At 41.5% G+C, this 20768-nt stretch overlaps 1 protein-coding gene across 1 annotated transcript in view; it reads right to left on the bottom strand.

The window, feature by feature from the left end:
- LOC124805485 (toll-like receptor 3) overlaps positions 1-20768 on the bottom strand; it is a 216510-nt gene that overhangs the window by 189859 nt on the left and 5883 nt on the right. Inside the window, exon 2 of the mRNA XM_047266048.1 lies at positions 19023-19425. Coding sequence (XP_047122004.1) covers positions 19023-19425 — 403 coding nt within the window. The remainder of the gene's footprint in view (positions 1-19022; positions 19426-20768) is intronic.

Raw genomic sequence — 20768 nt, 5'->3', positions numbered from 1 at the left:
TATGGTAAAGCTTTAATACCTGTGTTCGTGCACTATTCACTAAATTAACAAGTGAAATGTGAATCTCTTTGAAATATACAAGATTAACTGATTCTTTCTCTACGTGTTCTTTTGACAAGGACAACTTTCCCCTTAATTCCATGATTAAGGAATGTTTGTGGTTTTAATTCTCGACTGCTACGATAACATTACTGGAGACGTTAAATGACAAGACAAAATGATTACATAACTTCAGTCACTTCCATTAACATGTGACGTCATAAATTCTATTACCAGTTACCAACAGTTGCCAATTCTTATGTCTACTTATAACTAACATGCACAATTTAATTAAATGTATAGTAACTACGGTGTTTTCCGTCAATTAATTCTCTTGCTGCATGCAGGACTTTGCCAACTGTTTACATACCATTCCAGACCTACTTTCAGGAACGCAAATCATAGGGGTTTGACCTTAGAGCGTATCTACGTTGCTGTCTAGGCGGTTGTATTACCTTCTTTCTTGCTTTTTTGGGTGGAACTACTGGCGTAATAGGCCCGGTTTCACTGTTAGGTGGGGGTGGCTCGGGTCCTTTATACAGTTTCAATCTGTCAAAATGAACGATCACTGTGCGTTCTGCTAACTGAATTTCCGCATTTACCGGTGAAGTAAGCCGGATGATACGGTACGGTCCTTCATAAGTAGGTGTAAACTTTTTGGGTCTTCCCTTTTTTACTACTGGATTGCTCAACATAACTAGGTCTCCTACCTAGTACTCAGGCATTTTTGCTTTTTGATTACTTCTCTTTAGCTGTTTGGCGGTGGCTCGAGCATTGTTCCCTCTTATTTCCTCAAAAATTTCCTGACCACTGGCAACAATAGTACCCTTCGGTATCACAACATCTTCTACACCAAAATTATCTATACTTACTGGTATCGCAAAACCCTTCTGTCTCCTTTCCGGTCGGCAGATACTTCTCTTTATATGTACTGACTGACGATCTAAAACATCATTCTGGGTGAGCGGGTCAACCAGAATGTCTGTATTAGGCTGTTCTTGATTTTTGACATCTATCCAGAGAATCTTTCCACTTCCGCCTTTTATCCTCACAGGGTCAGTGGTTTTTATCGGCCACATCTGCGGTTTTATGGGAGACTATGAACGGCGCCTTTCGCAGCTCCCTCGCGTCTGACGGGGGTGCGCACTGCCAAATCGGTGAATTGCTTCGCCGAACTGCACAGTTCGCGTTCGATAATCCACTATCCCCTGATAACGGTGCAGGAAGTCATTCCCTAGTATGATGTCAAATTCACCCTTCTTTAGCCTTACTACCTCCATCATCTGACTGTATTTACCCTCGTCGATTTGCAGGTTCACTACACACGAACCTGCAGGGACAATTACTTCCTCTCCAAGGCCACTGATATGGTACCGGGGTGGCTGTAACACCATTCGATCATTTTTCTCCACAAACAATACACTAACTTGAGCACCAGTATCAACTAAAATTCTAACTGATTTGTTCCCGAGTACGCCAAATAGACTAACGTGTTCCACCTCTTTACATTTTTCGGTCCTAACCGGGTGTATTATTTTTGTCGGGGGCGCGGGTGGGTGGCGGAACCTGCCCCCCAAGCGTTTCCCTGGTTCGACCCCGCGTTGCGGCGGTGGCCGCGCATCTGATTTGAAAATGGTGACTTTGTGGGGCAAACATTATCAGCATGACCTACTGTCTGGCAAATAGTGCAATACGGCGCGCGACAGCGCATTGCCGTATGGTTGGGCTTCCCACAACTCTGACAGAATGCTGCTTCTGCTGGGACCGGTACTGGGTCCGATGGGCGCGGTGCGGCAGCGCAAAAACGCAATACCTCTTCGCGTAACATTGCCAAACGAACAGCTTCAAACAGAGAAGTGGGGGAGGCAGCTTTGACTTCTCCTCCGATGCGGGGGTCAATACCGCGAACAAATGCATCAATTGCACGCGCTTCGGCTTCTGAGCGCAAAATTCTGTTTTCACTGGCATTTTCACCTAGCTTGTAGGTACGACAAGACACTGCTCGTATGCGATCTGCAAAGGCATCAAAATCCTCATTAGGCTTCTGCCTAAGGGTTGATAATTGATCTCTGTAATATGTGGTACCTCTGGTATCGGTATAACGCATAGTCAATCCGCGGGCCAATACTTCAAATTCGTGCGTGTCACGCAATTCATCCACCGTTTCTATGAACATTCGGGCTTCCCCCGACAACTTCAGTCTGGCTACATTGACCAATAGATCGTCCGGCCAGGCACACGTGCGACCCACATCACGAATATTTTGTAAGAACATAGCTACATTTTCGTGGGACTTCCCAGAAAAGGTGGGAATGAAATCAGCCGCAGGAAAATTGCTTACAGTCGCCATGTTAGCAGAAATTGTGGCGTTTGTATTAGAGACAGAATTAGTGTTAGTTGCCTCTGTTTGAGCATTTGTTACAGGGGTGGAGCTAGCCACAGGTATGGAAGTTCGCGCACTAGCTTCCAGCGTCTGTTTCAAGACGCGGTTTTGCTCAAGTAGCTCCTGATTTTGTGCGAATAACTGGCGCATTTGTGCATTTATGGCCTCGAGCGGGTCTTGCGAGACAGATGCCTCTACGGGGGTATCCCGTTCCGTCGCTCGTGTTCCCATCGGCATGTTTACAAATTTATGGGACGCTAGTGACCAGAAAAAAGTAATGATTGTTACAAAAAAAGGACGGCCACAAAGATTCTCAATCCAGCGGCGGAAGATCGTCGAAGATATAGTTGTAAGCATCGCGGCGACTTACATGGTGATGGCGATGGTGCGACGCATTGGTGGCGGCGACGGCGTGGTGCAGTGGCTGCGGCGGGCGGTGGTCGGCGGGCGGCGATGGCGGCAGGCCCCTGGCGCGTCGGTGACGGCGGCGGATGACGGCGGCCCTGCCGGTCGCGCAGCGCAGCGCAGGCCCCTCGGACTCAGGCAGCGGGCATCGAGGCGGCGTCCAGCTCACGTGGCTGACTAGCGTGGGCTGCCTCGCTGCAGCGCGCGCCCTGTGCGTGTTTAGTGGAGCAGCCACGGCCCACATGGAGCAAACGTGGCGGCCGGTTGGCGCATTCCATGCGCCAAGTGTACGGCGTCTTGCCGGGAGAAATTTAGTGTAGCGACAAAGTCACTACGGGGACGGATCCACACTTCTGACACCAATTGTACAGGATGGCGGGTATGGGCAGGCGGTGGGCGTTATGGAATAATAGAGTAATTTTTAGAGAAAGGCCATTTATTGGCTAAAGCATGTTGAAAAGGGGCTACATATGCCTAGGGAGGTGAGGGTGAGCCAGAGCTTACAATTTGGCGAACATTGTTCGCGAAGCTACCGAAAGTTGTTGTCTGCCAAAACTAAGTCCACAGTGCCGCAGCACCGGGAGAAGCGGGAGATGTTCAATGCTACAGGGCTCGCATTCGACTCGCGGGTGAGCAAGAATACAAGAGAGCGAGCCCGGCGACGGGCGGCCGGGTATATTCGACGCACCACGCGGCTTCCTCCGCCCTGATTGGTCAGAACCGAGAAAACCGTGCGGGCGGCATGGAACTTTCCAGAGCGTTGCCTGCTAAGCGACGCCTGGGGCGGCGTTACCTCGTCAGCACATGAGAGAGGCGCGTGATCAAGGTGCCCTTCGTCGGTGCTGACTTCCTGTTACTAGACCGTGGGACGAAAGAATTTACAGGCAGCTAACACTGCCGGCCGTGGCTTGGCCGCAATGAAAAAATGAAGTTACCGTTTGGGTGCTCATATAATAAAGTAAAATCCCTTATTGTCTGGCTCATCCTTTACAGAACCACTTGACTGCGAGGTCGTAAAAGGGCAATGATGTTTACCGCTTTCGACGCCCCGCATGTTGTCTACCATGCAACCAGAATATTGATTGCTAATGGCAAAACGGGAAGGGACTGTAGGTATTCAACGGCGAGCCTAGCACAAGCGTTAGTTGAATCGCTTAGTGTTGTTAGTGATGTTGATGCAAATCAGAGATATGCCAACAATAAACGAAGCTTACCTTCCATTACATCAGCAACAACAGCTGACAAAGTTGACATTTCAACTGAAAGGAAGCGAAGGAATTTCGCAGAGTGAGAAAAAAGTGGCACATGGAATATTAGCGTTTCTGCAAGATGAGTCAGTGGAATGTGTGGTGTCATTTATGGTCGACTGTGCAGGCAACGTACATGAAACAAGTGAACAAGTGAAAGTGATGCTGAAGGTGTCAATCCATGTGGTTCACCACCCTGTCGGACAGGCAGCAACAAAAGCCGTCTTCCGTGAAATGTAGCGAAGAACAACCGTTGCCCAACGAAAGGGTACTAAATACAATTACGTACATGGAAGTCCATCCGCAGAATAGCAAAAAAACTATTGCGAACAGATTTCAAATTAATCCGCCCCAGTATGACCGTGTAGTGCATAAGAAAAACTACGAATCTTCAACCGAGGACTAAAGGCACTTGTTACAAGAACTGGTGTTTTTGCGTTTCAAGGACGCTCGAACAATTTACGAGATGTGCACGATAGTGTCCTACTACGTTGTGTAAATCAAATTGCGCGGCATAGATTACAGTGATTAAAACAGTGCTACAAAATATGAAGCATTTCAAACAAAGCGTCAACTTGATGGTGCACAGCAAACTGTGGAATCTCCCTGAAACTTTGTAGATTAGATAAACAAACTCGTTCAATAAGGAATTTTTCAACTCCGACCGGTCAGGATTTGAAGAGGAAATGCATATGGAACCCTGAAAATCAAAGGTACCAAAAGAATTGAATCAAGATCATCTAATATCAATGCCCTAACACATTTTTATACAACTACGCCTATAACAGTCCTAACTGCTACTGCTATACCATAACCTTAAAGTAGGAGGCAGGTCGTGAAATATAATTATCTAGTTCAAATAATTGTGGTATAAAGCAACAGAACAGTGTTACCCTCTGAGAGGAATTTTGCTAGGTTGACCGTGTTGTACCTAACGGAAATGGCTTACCGGAAATGAAAGTCAGAATTACGTAAATATTCGAACAGTAACAAACAAAATTTGGCCTATCTGCACTGTTCAACGGATAAAGAAAACGGTCGCCAGCCTAACTAGGCAAGAGAATGATTAACATTCTCGTTCAAGAAAATAGTTATTAGTAACTTTAATGGATAAACACAACCTATACTTTGTCACACGCGAGTGCAGTGAACTCTGACACATACATATGTTTACGGTAAGATTGAAACTAACAGTTAGAGCAGCAGAAACTACTTGCAAAATTATAAGAGATACCGAAACACACTATTACTTTCAGGGCTTAAAGAAATTATAGTTTTTATAATTAGTGGTCTTTCCGTTACTTGTTACCGAGCATTAACACAATAGACAAACTGTGGATCCTTTTATACTATTGATATGCACCTCTAATACACAAGAGAGACAAACACTTAGCAAACATGAGTATATAACGTTTCACAACTGCAGCTTTCGACTTTTACTACAGTGAGACACAAAATTAACATATATGTAAGATACTGACACCTTCTGCGATTTACAACAGGCAGTAATGTGATCATTTACTAAGCAAAACTTTATAAGCCTCAATCTTAAGAACTTTTAATTTGAAGTTGGCAACAACACATTAATAAGCAGTTTTACTAGGAAAATTATTTTCAGCAAGCATCATTAACTTTAACTCACTCTCTTGCCACATTAACTTTAACTTTCTCTTTACTATGTTCAAGAGGCATTAATTAAAAAAAAAAACACTGGTCTTTAATGTTCTTTCAGTAGGGACACTCGGTAATCACTTAAGCTCAAACGGAGAGGAACCTGAGTGGTATTATAATGAGGAGAAAAATCAAGGTAGGTACATAAATTCAGATATAAATTACCTTATATTTGAGCACACTAACACATCCATTAAGCTGATCCTTCACTGTATATCATTGTAGTATTCCGATGCAATGATTGCGCAATGTGGTGGCAACTGCATGTTGGTAGGTGGAATTGCAGGTAGAATTGCTGGACTCTGTCATTTCTTAGTGGGGATGATAGATACAAATTCCAGAATAGTTCCAGCTATTTATCCATCCATCCGAGGCATTGGAAAGTAGCAGAAAAAGCCTCTCTCGGAACCAGCACAATATGCATCTTTTACACGGCAGTGCACAGTTTGGTAGCTCATCCCCGACTCGTAGCTCGTCCCCGACTGACTATCAGTTCCACCTTTTCTATATAGGCCAACCACAATTTTCGCGCGCTACACAGTTCCGTTCCCGAGGGGAACCACTACACCTTTTACATACAAACTAACTAAGAACCCTAAGTCAGGATCAGCAGTTTACATAACAGTAACCAAATACATTAAATAAAACAGAACATTTGCACATATTGACATTTCTAAAAAAAATTATTCACACAGAAATTACAATTACATACAGTAAGTTTCGTTCCCTCCAAATGGGACAAAGAATTTAAATGACAGATACACTACTTTGCATAGAACCAAACCATGACATCAAAGTTTGTACAAAGAAAGGAGTATACAGTTTTATGTTATCGATTCAAACAAACACATTTACAGAAGCACAGCAATGTAACATTAAATGAAACAAAAGCAAAATAAACCCATACAGCATAAGAGCTATGGTGTTGCACGCCGACTGTTAATGTGGATGGTAAATTGGTTGGAAAATTATTTATTGTGCTGCGAAAAGTTGGAGTGTTCTGCCCCCTACGATTCTTTCTCGTTTGCGTGATCTTACAAGAGCAGTAGGGAATATTTACATCACAGCAAGTAAGAGTGGGAAAATTAGCGTTATGGGTATGAGCAATACATATGACCAACAGCTGCTCAAAATAATTAGTTTTTTCTTGATTCCTGGTCTGTGTATAAAAGTTATGCTTCTTTAAGCAAACTATCCCTCCTGAAAAGTGTGTGATATTACAATGCATACCATCTGTAACCACTGGACAAATTCAGCCTCTGGATGTTTGTTTTTTTCTTGCCTATAATAGATATTACCGCACTATCCAGTTTCACGATAAGTTCCACAAGAGACTGTTTCGTATTTGGTTGCATGCCATCACATTCGATTAGTTCTCATCACCTCGTAACACCATTATGATTCTACATGCATTCTTTAAAAGAGGATAGCCAGCTGAACGTCCTGCACGATTTGTAACTGCGAAAGAGTTCGCCTTCGGTGTTGTTGGGCGATCCTCTCTGGTCACTCTGGCGCGCCATTTTTCCGTCACTGTTCATAGTGCAAGTTAATGGTATGTTTTGAACATTTTCTGAATGTCGACTATGTCCATTTTGTGAAGAGTAATATATAAATCCCACTGAAAATAGATCTCTGCACCTCCCGGACACTCATTTTCTGTCGCCCTCCTGATTCACATGGTGAGTCATTAACAGCTAATATTTTTCCTTTCATAATACCACACTTTCAAATGAGCCTTACTAAGGATTGAACTTGTGAGTTCACCCTGCAAAGGTTCTTTGTTAGTGTGTAACTTTTGGGTGTATCCGATCGTCTTGATAATGGCTCAAATGGCTCTGAGCACTATTGGACTTAACATCTGTGGTCATCAGTCCCCTAGAACTTAGAACTACTTAAACCTAACTAACCTAAGGACATCACACACATCAATTCCCGAGGCAGGATTCGAACCTGCGACCGTAGTGGTCACGTGGTTCCAGACTGAAGCGCCTAGTACCGCACGGCCACACCGGCCGGCTCTTGATCATGAATATACCCAATAAAATGTTTGTTGTAGCTATTGAACTATCAAGAAAATATCCTTTTCTACCTCGTTGTGCTGACCTGCACAGTAATTTAGGCTTTAGAGATTTTTTTTCCTTCCATAAAACCCATTATTCTGTAATTTACCTCAACAATTAGCGGCATTGTGAAGTGGGTGAATTGGCCTCGAGAAAGAATGTTAGGTAAAATGGTATCCACCACAATTACATCTCCGGACCGAGCAGAGACAAGATCCATAACGCGCTGCCAACAAACTTCTCTGTGCGCGGCCCGCTGTCTATCGCAGCCCTCCTTCGCACTCGTACTTAAAACCGCAGCGACTGGCCACCCATAACACTCAGCAATTGCCCGCCGGCTCCATTTACTGTGGCGCCTTATTTAACGCTGCTACTGACGTCTACAAGTCAGTTCTCATCGTGCTATGTTCTACTCCACAACTCGGAAGTTCTACACTGCCGTCGTGCGGCTGTTCAATGTTGATTTGGCTGTGCTCTGGGCTTTGTATAGGATTGTATTGTATGTTAACCGGGGGCCTAGAAACGATTGGGAGTTTCTGTCCCCGCCGCAGCCGCAGGGCCCACAGCCCCACGACGACTACTGCAGTCCACCCCTCCGCCGCCCCACACCGAACCACTCTTTGTGGGTTATTGTGCGGTTTGGCCCCCGGGTGGACTCCCCCCCTCCAGAGGGAACGTCTCGCACCAGACGAGAACCAGAAGCTGCTACTAAACCACTCCAACCACTTCTTCAAAGCTAACTGCAGACGCAAGCAACGGAAATAATTCACAAGTTTGGTTAACTCTCCAAATTTTGCAAAACACAGTCACACTGTGTAAGTATTGCTGATTCCCATAACTGTATTTCTACAAGTCGGAGGTTGGGCGCGTATTGGGTGAACTCTACAATAAGCTTGCGTGGCTGGGGAATACACGCAACGTTCGACAGTGCGGTTCACGCTCATTGTCGCATAATGATGCTGTCGTGTGAGTCAGCTAAGTTAAAAACAACGGTATATCGCAACAACGGTCTACCATGACAGACGAAAAGATTACTGTTTGCATGGCACAATACGTATATGGTCAAGGGGTATACTCGAAACGAGTGTTTGGCTCTGTTACACTCGGCGAAGTAGGGAACCAGAAAAAGAAATGTCGGGTACGGCCTTTCTGCCATACATTCCCAGAGTGACGGACAGAATCGACTGTATATTGCGCAAACATGGCGTAAAGACGATTTTCAAACCGACAAGGAAGATCAAAGAGTGTCTTAGATCGGTGAAGGAGAAAAGAGACCCACTTGCAATGTCGGGAATATACCGTATACCATGCACATGCGGAAAAGTTTATGTCAGAATGACTGGACGATCCATCAACACCAGAATCAAAGAGCATAAGCGACATTGCAGGTTGGGGCAGGTGGAGAAATCGGCCGTGGCAGAGCACGCAATGAATGAGACCGACCACGTAATAAAATTCGCCGACACGGAAGTTCTGGCTAATGAGAAGCACTATCACACGCGCTTGTTCAGGGAAGCTGTAGAAATACAAAAACACGCGAACAGTTTGAACAAGAAAGAGGAAAGCCTTAAGGTAAACGGATCCTGGCTTCCAGTACTGCAGCGAACGACCGTCACAGGTAGCAAGAGGGGAACCGCACCGGAAATGACCGCAGAGAAGACCTCGGACGTTGGCTCGCCAGGTACATATAGTCTGCGCCCGCGAGTTCGGCTCCAGTTCACCACCAGCAATAGAGGGTGAAGCTTTGACGATGCCAGCCACTCGTGCTGGCCAAATGTCAGAAAAATCATTATATGAACGTCGGCCGAAGAACCCGAGACAGAAGCCAATACGCAGTTTGTCAACAATTGGCCACGAAATCCTTAACAATTTTGTATTACTCTGCCGTGCTGTGAACAAACACAGCATAATCTCACCGTTCATCTGAGCTATTAAATTTTTAACCAGATGTTATAATTTTGCTAGTGATTTCTTAAAATACGTTTTACCACGTTACTGTGTTGCTTCACAATGGTATCCTGCTTATGTGATTGCAGCTTCAGGGTTTTATTTTTATTTTTATGTAGCCCCTTATGTTCATGTCGTTCACTACAGTCACATTCCAGCATACCACATTGTTGTCGTGAGCCTCATATGCTCCATCTGCAGCTACATCTGCACCTCTTTAGCCACTGTATAGTGCGTGTTTTCTTCATACTACTGTTAATTACTCTCAGCGTAACTGATTTAAAAACAAAGAAATCAAACAAAGCTTCGGTACATGGTATAATATATTTTACGAGAATGTTTCGGCACCTGTTCAAGATACAGGACGGAGCCTGCGAGATTGTGTTACAGACTCACTCTGATATTGGATTTGTAAATTTACGCTTCTATTTTAGCGAGAGGAGCGTCCATTTTCTCCATTTATTTCCATTTTAGTTCTCTGAATATACCTGCAACCACTTTCATTAACGCTGGGCTATCCCAGCATGATTCATGGCCCCCGCCGTCACAGCTTCACTTCTGGTAGTACCTGTAGCTTATATTTAAAATCGCACAGACATTCTTCTGCTTATAGTACGGGCGATTTTCTCTGCCTCGTGATGACTGGGTGTTGTGTGCTGTCCTTAGGTTAGTTAGGCTTAAGCAGTTCTAAGTTCTAGGGGACTGATGACCATAGATGTTAAGTCCCATAGTGCTCAGAGCCATTTTTATTACTTCTGGAAGAAAGGGTATTGGATGCATTCCGTAATCCTGTGGATGCAGGGGTTCTGGAGCGTGACACGACAACCACTTGACTAAAACACCGGTCCAGTGTGGATTAACCTTAAATGCCAGCTGTCAGCACGTCGCTTGCACGATCACTGGCGCCTGCCTGGACACTGCGTGCCACGCCGATACCGGCTGGCCAGGCTACCAACGCGGAGGACTTCCAGTTTCCATGAAACGAGTCTCGAGAATGTGTGACTGTGGAATGGCGTTCCTAAATGAAGCTGTAATGTTTTATACGTTTCTTTTTCATATCTACAACCTTTCCACTGTTTTGATGCAGTCCTCAATCTTCAGCAATCCTGTGCTATCTTTCCACCTTCACATACTGCTACATGTTGCACATTACTCACTTGACAACTCTTCTACACAGGGGGTTACAAAAAGGTACGGCCAAACTTGCAGGAAACATTCCTCCACACAAATAAAGGAAAGATGTTATGTGGACATGTGCTTAATTTCCATGTTAGAGCTCATTTTAGTTTCGTCAGTATGTACTGTACATCCTCGATTCACACCGGCACGAATCGGCCGGGCGGATTTGTGTCGAGGTCCGGTGAGCCGACCAGTCTGTGGATGGTTTTTAGGTGGTTTTCCATTTGCCTCGGCAAATGCGGGCTGGCTCCCTCTATTCCGCCTCACCTACACAATGTCGGCGATTCCTGCGCAAACAAGTTCTCCACGTACGCGTACAGCACCATTACTCTACCACGCAAACATAGGGGTTACACGCGTCTGGTGTGAGACGTAGCCCTGGGGGTCCACCGGGGGCCGAACCACACAATAACCCTGCGCCGGAGGGGTGAAGTGTACTGCGGTAGTCGCCGTGGGGTTGCGGACCACTGGGGCTGCGGCGGGGACGGAGCCTCTCCGTCGTTTCTAGGTCCCCAGTTAACATAACATAACATAAAGCCAGGGTACTAAGCTGTTTTCCGTTTGTTTTCTGGCTGTTTCGAAGCTTTTGCACTTTTCTTTTCTAGATCTACATCTACATAGACACTCCGCAAGCTACCGTACGGTGCCTGGCGGAGGCTACCCTGTACCACTACTTGTCATTTCCTTTCTTGTTCCACTCGCAAATACAGGGACGGAAAAAAGGCTGTCTGTATGCCTCCGCATGAGCCCTAATTTCTTGTATCTTCGTGGTCCTCATGCGCAATGTATGTTGCTGGCAATAGAATCGATCTGCAGTCAGCTTCAAATGCCGGTTCTCTAAATACAATATGCTAGTGCCTATGTTATTCTAATTACGATGCAATTCTTTTCGATATGCACGCAAGTCCAGACGAGCTTCAGAATAACACAGACACTGCAATATCGTATTAATCTGCCGACATAGGGTAAGCGACTTTCAAGTAAAACGTCTGACCCGTACAGGAACACACATAATGGATGTACGAGTACATTTCGTAGACGCGTGGCTGACGACATATAGAAGTTTGGGAATGGCCGGGAGTTGTGCACGGATAGCCAAATGGTAAGTCGACAGCTCGATACAAGCGGGAAATTTTCATTGTCGTCATTCCATTCTACAGCTGATGGTAATCCTTACTCGCAATTGCGAATTCATTTGATGTGGTTCTCTAAATTTTCTCAATAGCGTTTCTCGGAAAGAACGTCGCCTTGCCTCCAGGGATTCCCGTTTGAGTTACGTATTGTTCCAACCTACCGGTTAGAAATCTGGCAGCCCGCCTTGAATTTCTTCGATGTATTTCTTCAGTCCTACCCGGTAAGCATTCCAAACACTCCAGCAGTACTCAAGAATAGGTCGCACCAGTGTCCTACATGCGCTGTCCCTCATAGGTGAACCACTCTTTCCTAAAATTCTTCGCCGACCGGAGTGGCCGTGCGGTTCTAGGCGCTACAGTCTGGAGCCGAGCGACCGCTACGGTCGCAGGTTCGAATCCTGCCTCGGGCATGGATGTGTGTGATGTCCTTAGGTTAGTTAGGTTTAATTAGTTCTAAGCTCTAGGCGACTGATGACCTCAGAAGTTAAGTCGCATAGTGCTCAGAGCCACTTGAACCTAAAATTCTTCCAATATACCGAAGCCCCATTCGCCTTCCCTATCACAGTTCTCACATGCCCGTTCCACCCCATATCGCTTTGCAACATTATGCCCACGCATTTAAACGACTTGGCCGTGTCAAGCCGGACACTAGTAATGCCGTGTCCGAACATTACATGTTTGATCTTCCTGCTCATCCGCATTAACTTACATTTTTACACATCTGTGGCTAGCTGCCATTCCTCACACGAACTGGAAATATTGTCTAAGTCGTCTTGTATCTTCCTACAGTCACTCAACTTCGACACCTCACCTATACCACGGCATCGTCAGCAAATAACCACAGATTACTGCGAATCCAGTCAGCCAAGTCATTTATATATGTAGAGAACAACAGTGGTCCTACAACACTACCCTTGTTTCTGATGAACACTCGCCGTCGAGGAAAACACATCGGGTTCTATTATAAAGGAAGTGTTCGAGCCATTCACATATCTGCGAACGTATTCCATATGATCGTTCCTTCGTTAACAGCCTGCAATGGGTCACCGCGTCAAATGCTTTCCGGAAATACGGATATATGGAATCTACCTTTTGTCCTTCATCCATAGCTTGTTAGAAAAGGGCAAGCGGAATTTCGCGCAAGCGATGCTTTTTAAAACAACGCTGTTTCGTGCACATAAGCTTCTCAGTCTCAAGAAAGTTTATTACATTCGAACTAAGAATGTGTTCAAGTATTGTGCAGCAAATTGAAGTTAGGGATATTGGTCTGTATTTTGCGGATCGGTTCTTTTACTTTTCTTATATACTGGATTCACCTGCGCCTTTTTCTAGTCTCTTTCCACTGGGAGCGAGATTCACGATAAATGCTAAACACTGTATGTAAGGGGCCAATGCCGTAGACTGTAGAGTACTCTTTGTAAAATCGAACTGGAGTTCCATGCGTACCTGGTGATTTATTTGCTTTCAAATCTTTCAGTTGTTTCTCTACGTCAAGTGTGCTTATTACTACGTGGTCCATGCGGGAGTCTGTCCTATAGTCAAAATACGGTAAGTCTGTACGATTCTGCAATTTCGTCAACGTGACATTTAAAACTTCAGCTTTTGTTTTGCTATTGTCAACTGCCAAACCAGACGGGTCAACAAGGGACTGAAAGGAAGCCTTAAATCCTTTTAGTGAATTTGCGTACTACCAGAATTTTCTCGGATTCTCTGCCAGACCTTTTGCAAATCTGTGACGTTAGTAGTTGTTGTATGCTTCGCGCACACATATTTTCATAGACGCACGAATCTTCGCTTGTCGTCATTTATGCGTTTCCTGTTGAACCGAGAGTGTAACAGCCTCTGCTTCCTCTCCATCCACCGGATTTCCTTAATAAACCATGACTGGTTTCTTCCATCCTTTATCCACTTACTAGGCACATAACTATCCGGACCACGATTTAAAATCTGCTTAAAATTTGCCCGTAATTCCTCTACATCCATCTCACTGGAACTAAGTGATGTCAATTCACTGTCTAAAGTGTGATATTCATAATTGCTTATCAGCTCTCTCTAGCATAAACACTCTTCAGGCCTCCTTGACTGACTTATTAACTATCTTAATCATAGTTCTATAATGAGATCATGATAGCTAATATCCATTTCTATACTGACATTGTACTTTTAGCAGGGATATGTATCCCTTCTGTCTGTTTGTAGCGAAGGAGTGAAGGGCGTTTTGCAAGGTGTCTGTTGGCTAGTCAGATGTTCAGGAAAATGTTCAGTAGTCTCTGAATGTTCGTACATACTTCGACTGATTTACTCTTGTTACCCATAAATTAACTGCTGTCCAGAAAATACGAGATTACGTAGCCTTATGTGCCTGCTAAATGATAGCTATAAATATAGAATTGTAGTTCACAACAATAGAAGAATTTAACTGTTTCTGGCTCAGTTTTCACAATAAAACTCACTAAGTCGTTTCATTCGTTCGCTCACTTTCTTAGGAAAACTTACTCTTCCTTGTTTTTCGCCTCTTACTCACCTTTTATCTAGCGAATGAAAGAAAATTAACTTAATATTTTCTGAAAACAGTGAATATAAGGAAAAAAATTCGACTTTAAAGAAGCAAGGCGAATGAAAATATTGAAAATCTCAATTACTAATTAATCGCAAATATCTGGCTGCTAAAATAATTTCAAATTCACTATCGAGAAGTAAGTGCGTACGTCGAGCGCCATGGTAGCTAGTTACATGAAAGAGCTATTTGACGTATTAATTTACATTTTTGTCACCAAGTGCAAAACGTTCCCCATCAAACAGCTTCCACTCGTTTAGAGTTTCCGGCCTCTGATCCTGTGCACACGGCTCAGGACGAAGATTAGCTTCAGGGTTAACTGAAGTGCTTCATTTTTCCCCGGTCGTTATTGAGTGCACAGGCGAGGATAGAAAACGTATTGTCAAATGGCTAACTCTATCCACATTTATGACGCACTTACAACTCCGTCAGATTTATGGCACAGTCCTTCAGTCGACATACTCATGTAAAGTTTGACAGGGAAAACAGGTCGTCAGTTTGTATACATAGTTGGTATTCAAGAGACGGAGTTGATTCAAATTAAGTCATTTTCATCAGTTTATTTTGGATGTAAAGAAATTATTTTCCTTAACATTATTGTATTTTATTTGATGGCATGAGACGTAACCATCTGTTACACATTTCAAACATGCAACTACATACTGCATTTATTAACGAACCAGGTCTCTAATCTCTAATTATGAAATCAAAAATGAAGCAAGCTGAAAAATTTCAAGATTGGGCTTGTGATGAAGTTTTGACTTCAGTAAGGAAACACACTGAATATAAATAGCAAATGGCTACAGAAGAAAAAGAACAAAAAAATGAACACCTTCCAATCGAATTTGAAATTAAATTAACAATCGAAGGAAAAGAACAATGTATTGGAAAACTAGAAGAAGAAAAGTCTAAGAATAAAAACTAAGACAAGTAAACCAAACAGGTAAAATAATACTCTACTTCACTTTCAGCTAACGCAGTTTCAGCTACTATTTGAAAAAATTTAATTTTGTATTTTTTAATAATAATTTTGAATCTCTAATTGTAGTTGCTTTTACACAATTCAAATGTCTTTTAGCGCTATAAGTGGATGCAGAAAATAAAATGTGTGCTACAAATAAAAAATATTTGATAAAAGAGCTTCTGGTAAATAAAACAAAACCAACTAGCGAGAGACTTGGCTTATGGTTACTTACAGATGACATAAATAATAATAATAATCTTATTACAAACACTGAGGATATTGATTATACAAAACAGGAAAAAATAGAATTTTTACCAGTTAAATAATCATTCTGAGATAATTTTATGATAGCTAAAATTACAGCTTTAATACACTGTCCGAAAGATGTAGGTGAAAAAAATTTTTAGTTAAGAGAGAGGTATGCAGATAATTTAACACTTGCTTGACAGGAGCACTTTCTAAATTTTGTTGTGTTAGACATGCTGTTAAAGCTAAGTTACCTCTTGTCTGAGATTCGAATATAAAAACATCTAAAGAGGCTAAACAAGTTATTAATGTAGATATGGATATTATAAGAAATAAATATATTAACCCAGCTATTATTCCTTACAAGAAAGAATTATCAGATGCCAAGACTGTTGCAGTATTAAAAGAACTTCATAAAGAACACTGTTTTAATTACATTTGGACGTAACACAAGATTTTGCTCTAATTTTTAACAAAAATCTGCAAAAATTAAACAAGTAATTTTCATTTTCATATTCATGTAAAATAACAACAATAATTCTGTAGGAAAAGACTGCTTAACATGGGTAAATCGTAACTACAGAGTGAAAATCTGAAACAAATTCATCTGGTAGTTAACAAGTCCAGCAGTTATCATGATGTTTGATTTGTGGGCAACTCAACTGTATGGTTATCAGCGCCCTTGCAAATTCCCAGTCTGTGCACAGTCCAATCGAGTCACTTTCACGAATGATGATGGTATGATGAGGACAACACAAACACCCTGCCCCCCAGGCAGAGAAAATCCCCAACCCAGACAGGAATGTAACCTGGGACCTGGTGATCCAGAGGTAGCAACGCAAGCCACTAGACCATGAACAGCGGACGTCCAGGAGCTAAGAAACATCTAGGCAATCACATCATAGATTTTTAAATTGTCGTCAGTAGATTAAAGAAAACATATGCTTCTAAATTAGCTAAAGAAAATAGAATTACAAGACAGGAAGGAAGAATTTACAATTATATTAACCCAGATTCCCCAAAAAGAACAAGAATTCGATCTGTTAACAGGCTGTTTAGAATTAATAGCAAATAACAGCAAATATTTTGAGAATGGTCCTTTTTATTCTGTTTCATTGTCCAAAATATGGTAAAAATTAACACATTCGTTACCAAATACTTGTTGTCTACTGCAATATGTCTGTTGCAGTAGCAAAAATGCGAAAAAATTGACATCAATACAATTAAAAATGGGAAAAGGTAATAAAGAAGAAAGAGAAAAATTGATTAAATTCATTTTATGTGATTTTTGCCATTAACTGTATAGAAATTTTCGAAGAGACAGAGAATGTAATTTCTGTGAAAGGAACATGCTTTATAAAATCTGGAGATAGATATTGCTCTAAATCTAATAGCTCATATTCGGCAATATCCAAAGAAATAAATATCGAATAATTTGCATTAATAAAAACAAATAATATTATCCCATTTGTGTGTAGAAGAAGAATGAATGTCCACAGCAAACTTTATCCATATACAATTAAAGAAATTAAAAAAAAACTAATATGATATATTTAGATTCTACTAGGAAACGAGAACAAGAATGAGAAAACGTAAGCACACAAGAAAGAAAACTGGAATATTTGGGTGATATATAGTCTTTAAAGGGAGAACACAAGAATATTCTGCAGAAGGAACAAAAAATGATAGAAAGCGAAGAACAAATAAAAAATTATTTTAAACAACAATGGATACATTTTCCCACAATGGAGTTTATATAATTTACGGTTATGTGATAAAGATAAAAATAAGTTTATATATGTATGGTTACTGAGTGAACATAATGGCAAGTCATTTATATATATTATTAAAGGTTCCAATAAAAAAAAATTTATTGAAATGAAGAAAGCAATAATCTCAAAGAAAGAAGGATTCGTTCATATTTCATCTAGTAGTCTTCGACCAGAATTAGAAATTTTGTACTGTCCCAAGTAAGAACCAACATCTTCTGGTTGATTACGTTTAATGCTAAATGTTTATATTTAACGTGAAATTGTGACCAGGTCTTACCTCAATAAATATGAACAATTGAGAGTTCATAAAAATCTCATGGCTGTTAAACAAGAAATAAAGAGGAGAATTTTAGATAAATAAGTCCTAGAGGATATCCTTATTTTCACATTTTTCAGAATATATTAAGCTTTTTGCTTACTTTCGCTTTTTCAGAAAAAAGTCAAGTTTTTATCGTAAAAAAGGTGAGCTATAGGTGAAACAATTTGGAAGATTAGAAGAACTTGGTTGGTTCTGGGTAAGTTTTCCTAAGAAAGTTAACGAACGAGTGAAATGAGTGAATGAACTTTCTTCGGAAAACTTACCTAGAACCGATTAAATTCTGCCACTCACAACCATACAGTACAATATAAATTCGACTATTACTAATTGACCACTATTCACTCCCACCTTACGTTGGGCATGAGACTGGCCTCTTCCCTGGCTGGTTAAATTTAAGAACTGTGATTCCACTCAGCTTTAAACTGTTGTCAGAAATTAATATTTATTTAAAAATACCGGTTTCTGACAGCGGTTTACAGTCGCAGCGGGACAACGATTTTCTATTGCAACAACTTCATAGCGGTAATGGAAAGGAAACTGCCGATAATCATTTACCTATTTTATATTCTGTGATGGAAAAATTGCTGTATGTTGCCGTTTTCAGTGCTGATACATATCAAAAAGTTTCTCTGTTGGTCACAGTTCGACAGGGCTAACCAATATTACGAATTGCGTTCCTGTCAAAAACTGCTTGCACCGGTGAATTTATTGACAGCTGTAAAAAATGGTGACAAACGATAATATTTTTTGGCAAGATTTCCATTCTTTAGCTTTTAGTAGCTGTTGATAATGATTACAGGATGGTGAGTTTAGAATGAAGTATGTACACACTATGCACAACTGAAATTCTTTCAATGGTAATAATTTCAAATTTTAAAGCTATAATTTCGCGGCACCTTAAACTACTGTAACGAATTAAAATACTTATTATAATAACTATTAATAATAATTTATAATACGTATTAAATATTTATTTTTAATGATAATTTATGGTTATTTGTATTTTGATTTATATGATTATTACGATTACTCATAAAAATTTTAATAATAATTACGACTATAATAATTACACTAACTATAATAAAAGTTGTAAAAATTACAGTAACTACAATGTGAGGGTCAGTAGACGCTATTGCTGGTATATATGACTCAGTGCAAGGTTTTTCGGAAGTCCATTCCTCTTCACCAGGTAATGTGGAAGAAGGGAGATCTCCAGCAGAATATTCGCAGATGACCAGCAGTTCTGGCCGAGCCTGCTTGAACTGCGTCTTTATGGACTGGCAGTGGAGATCTCGATTACCCGCCAGAGAGAGAACCTTCAGGGCTGTCATCCCCTCCACGGTAGTAATGTCCATGGTGGCAAGGTTGCAGTTGTCCAGGTACAGACGTTCCACGGAAGAGCTGACCAGTCGTGGCAGGTGACGGAGGCTGGGGTTATCCTCCAAGTTTACGGTTTTTAAAAATTTGTTACAGGTGAAACTCAAGTCGTCTAGCTTATCCAACCTGAAACAAGAAATGTGCGAAAATTTAGTTGACCGCTGCGGTGCTGCTTATCAAATCACCGGATATTCGAGTAAAACAATGCCGGTATAGTTCAATACTGAATACCAATGTAGCTGCTGAAGATTAACTAAACTGATTCAAATGGGAGATGCAGGTAGTGGATCAACAGCGCTTTGTGTATTAGTTCTGAACTCATCTCTTCCTGTTCTCTGAGTATGTGTTACACTGAGTGTATTTTAGACAGTATAACTTGCTGCGCTTGTACCGCTTCCTGCCGTTTGTCGGTTTCACTGTCCCTTTCGATATTTAATAAAATTATCACACGTCTTAGAAAATATCATACACAACTCTCCGCCTTTCTTCACGACATCTTTCATTGACCTCATTCCACTCTTGGCACTTTAACACTAAATTCGCCCTTTGCCTCCCAATCTGCACTTTGCTCATCATCTTAAAGAAGAGGTGGCTAGTATGAATGTACTGTCGACTTCTTGATCTTTTAGACGCAGAACACAAACTCTCAATGGAGAAGATAGTGAGTCAGGTCTCTGTATAAAGAACCACCCTCGTACATGTCTCATGTGATGCATGAAAGCTACGGAATTGCTGGGCACTGTGTAAACAATTATTTCTACAGAAAAAAAAGAAGATGACGGTTTTGAAGGAGATTTAATGTAGTTAAATTTTGTACTGGGATATGTCTCCTCTGGACGCCACGGTTTTCGAGTTATTCAAGAAAAACGCATTTGAAGGACTCTCTTGTAAATTTTTCTTGACTAATTAGAAAACTATGACCTCTAGCAAAAAATCTATTCGTCTACCAAATTTAACTACACTAAATTTATTACAAAAAGTTCTCATTCATTTTATTTCTGTAGGACCAAGGGTTTGTGTGTAGTGAGTTAGAGAATATGAAAATTTGTGCTTTGTTTTGGAAGGTGATGTGCGATGGATAAAACCCATATATAGGGGCAGTCATCCTGTACAGGTAGACAGATAAATTTGTAGATATTACCTCTCATCAATGAGTAACATACTGAGGAGGGCTGACTGGAGTGTGCAGAGATGTTGATCTCATTTTAAACAAAACAATAATATGACTTAAATTGTGAAGTATTATCCTCTAAAAACTATTTTTCAAAGCAATAAACTTTTTATAACAACTGTTCAAAGTCTTTTTCGGTGCAACCACTTTTTTCTAATAAATTATCAGTAAAGTGATAGAGGAGAGTATAGAATTGTGAACAACTCACTAACTACAGAGAGCTTAGAAGAGGTAGCCTAAAAACAATATCAGTAGAGTTTTCAGAAGATTTCTACTTCAACTCAGCAATGGTCGAAAT

This window comes from Schistocerca piceifrons, chromosome 7 (assembly GCF_021461385.2).
Source record: "Schistocerca piceifrons isolate TAMUIC-IGC-003096 chromosome 7, iqSchPice1.1, whole genome shotgun sequence".
In the NCBI taxonomy this organism is placed as follows: Eukaryota; Metazoa; Arthropoda; class Insecta; order Orthoptera; family Acrididae; genus Schistocerca; species Schistocerca piceifrons.
This window is presented reverse-complemented; position numbering and strand designations above follow the sequence as displayed.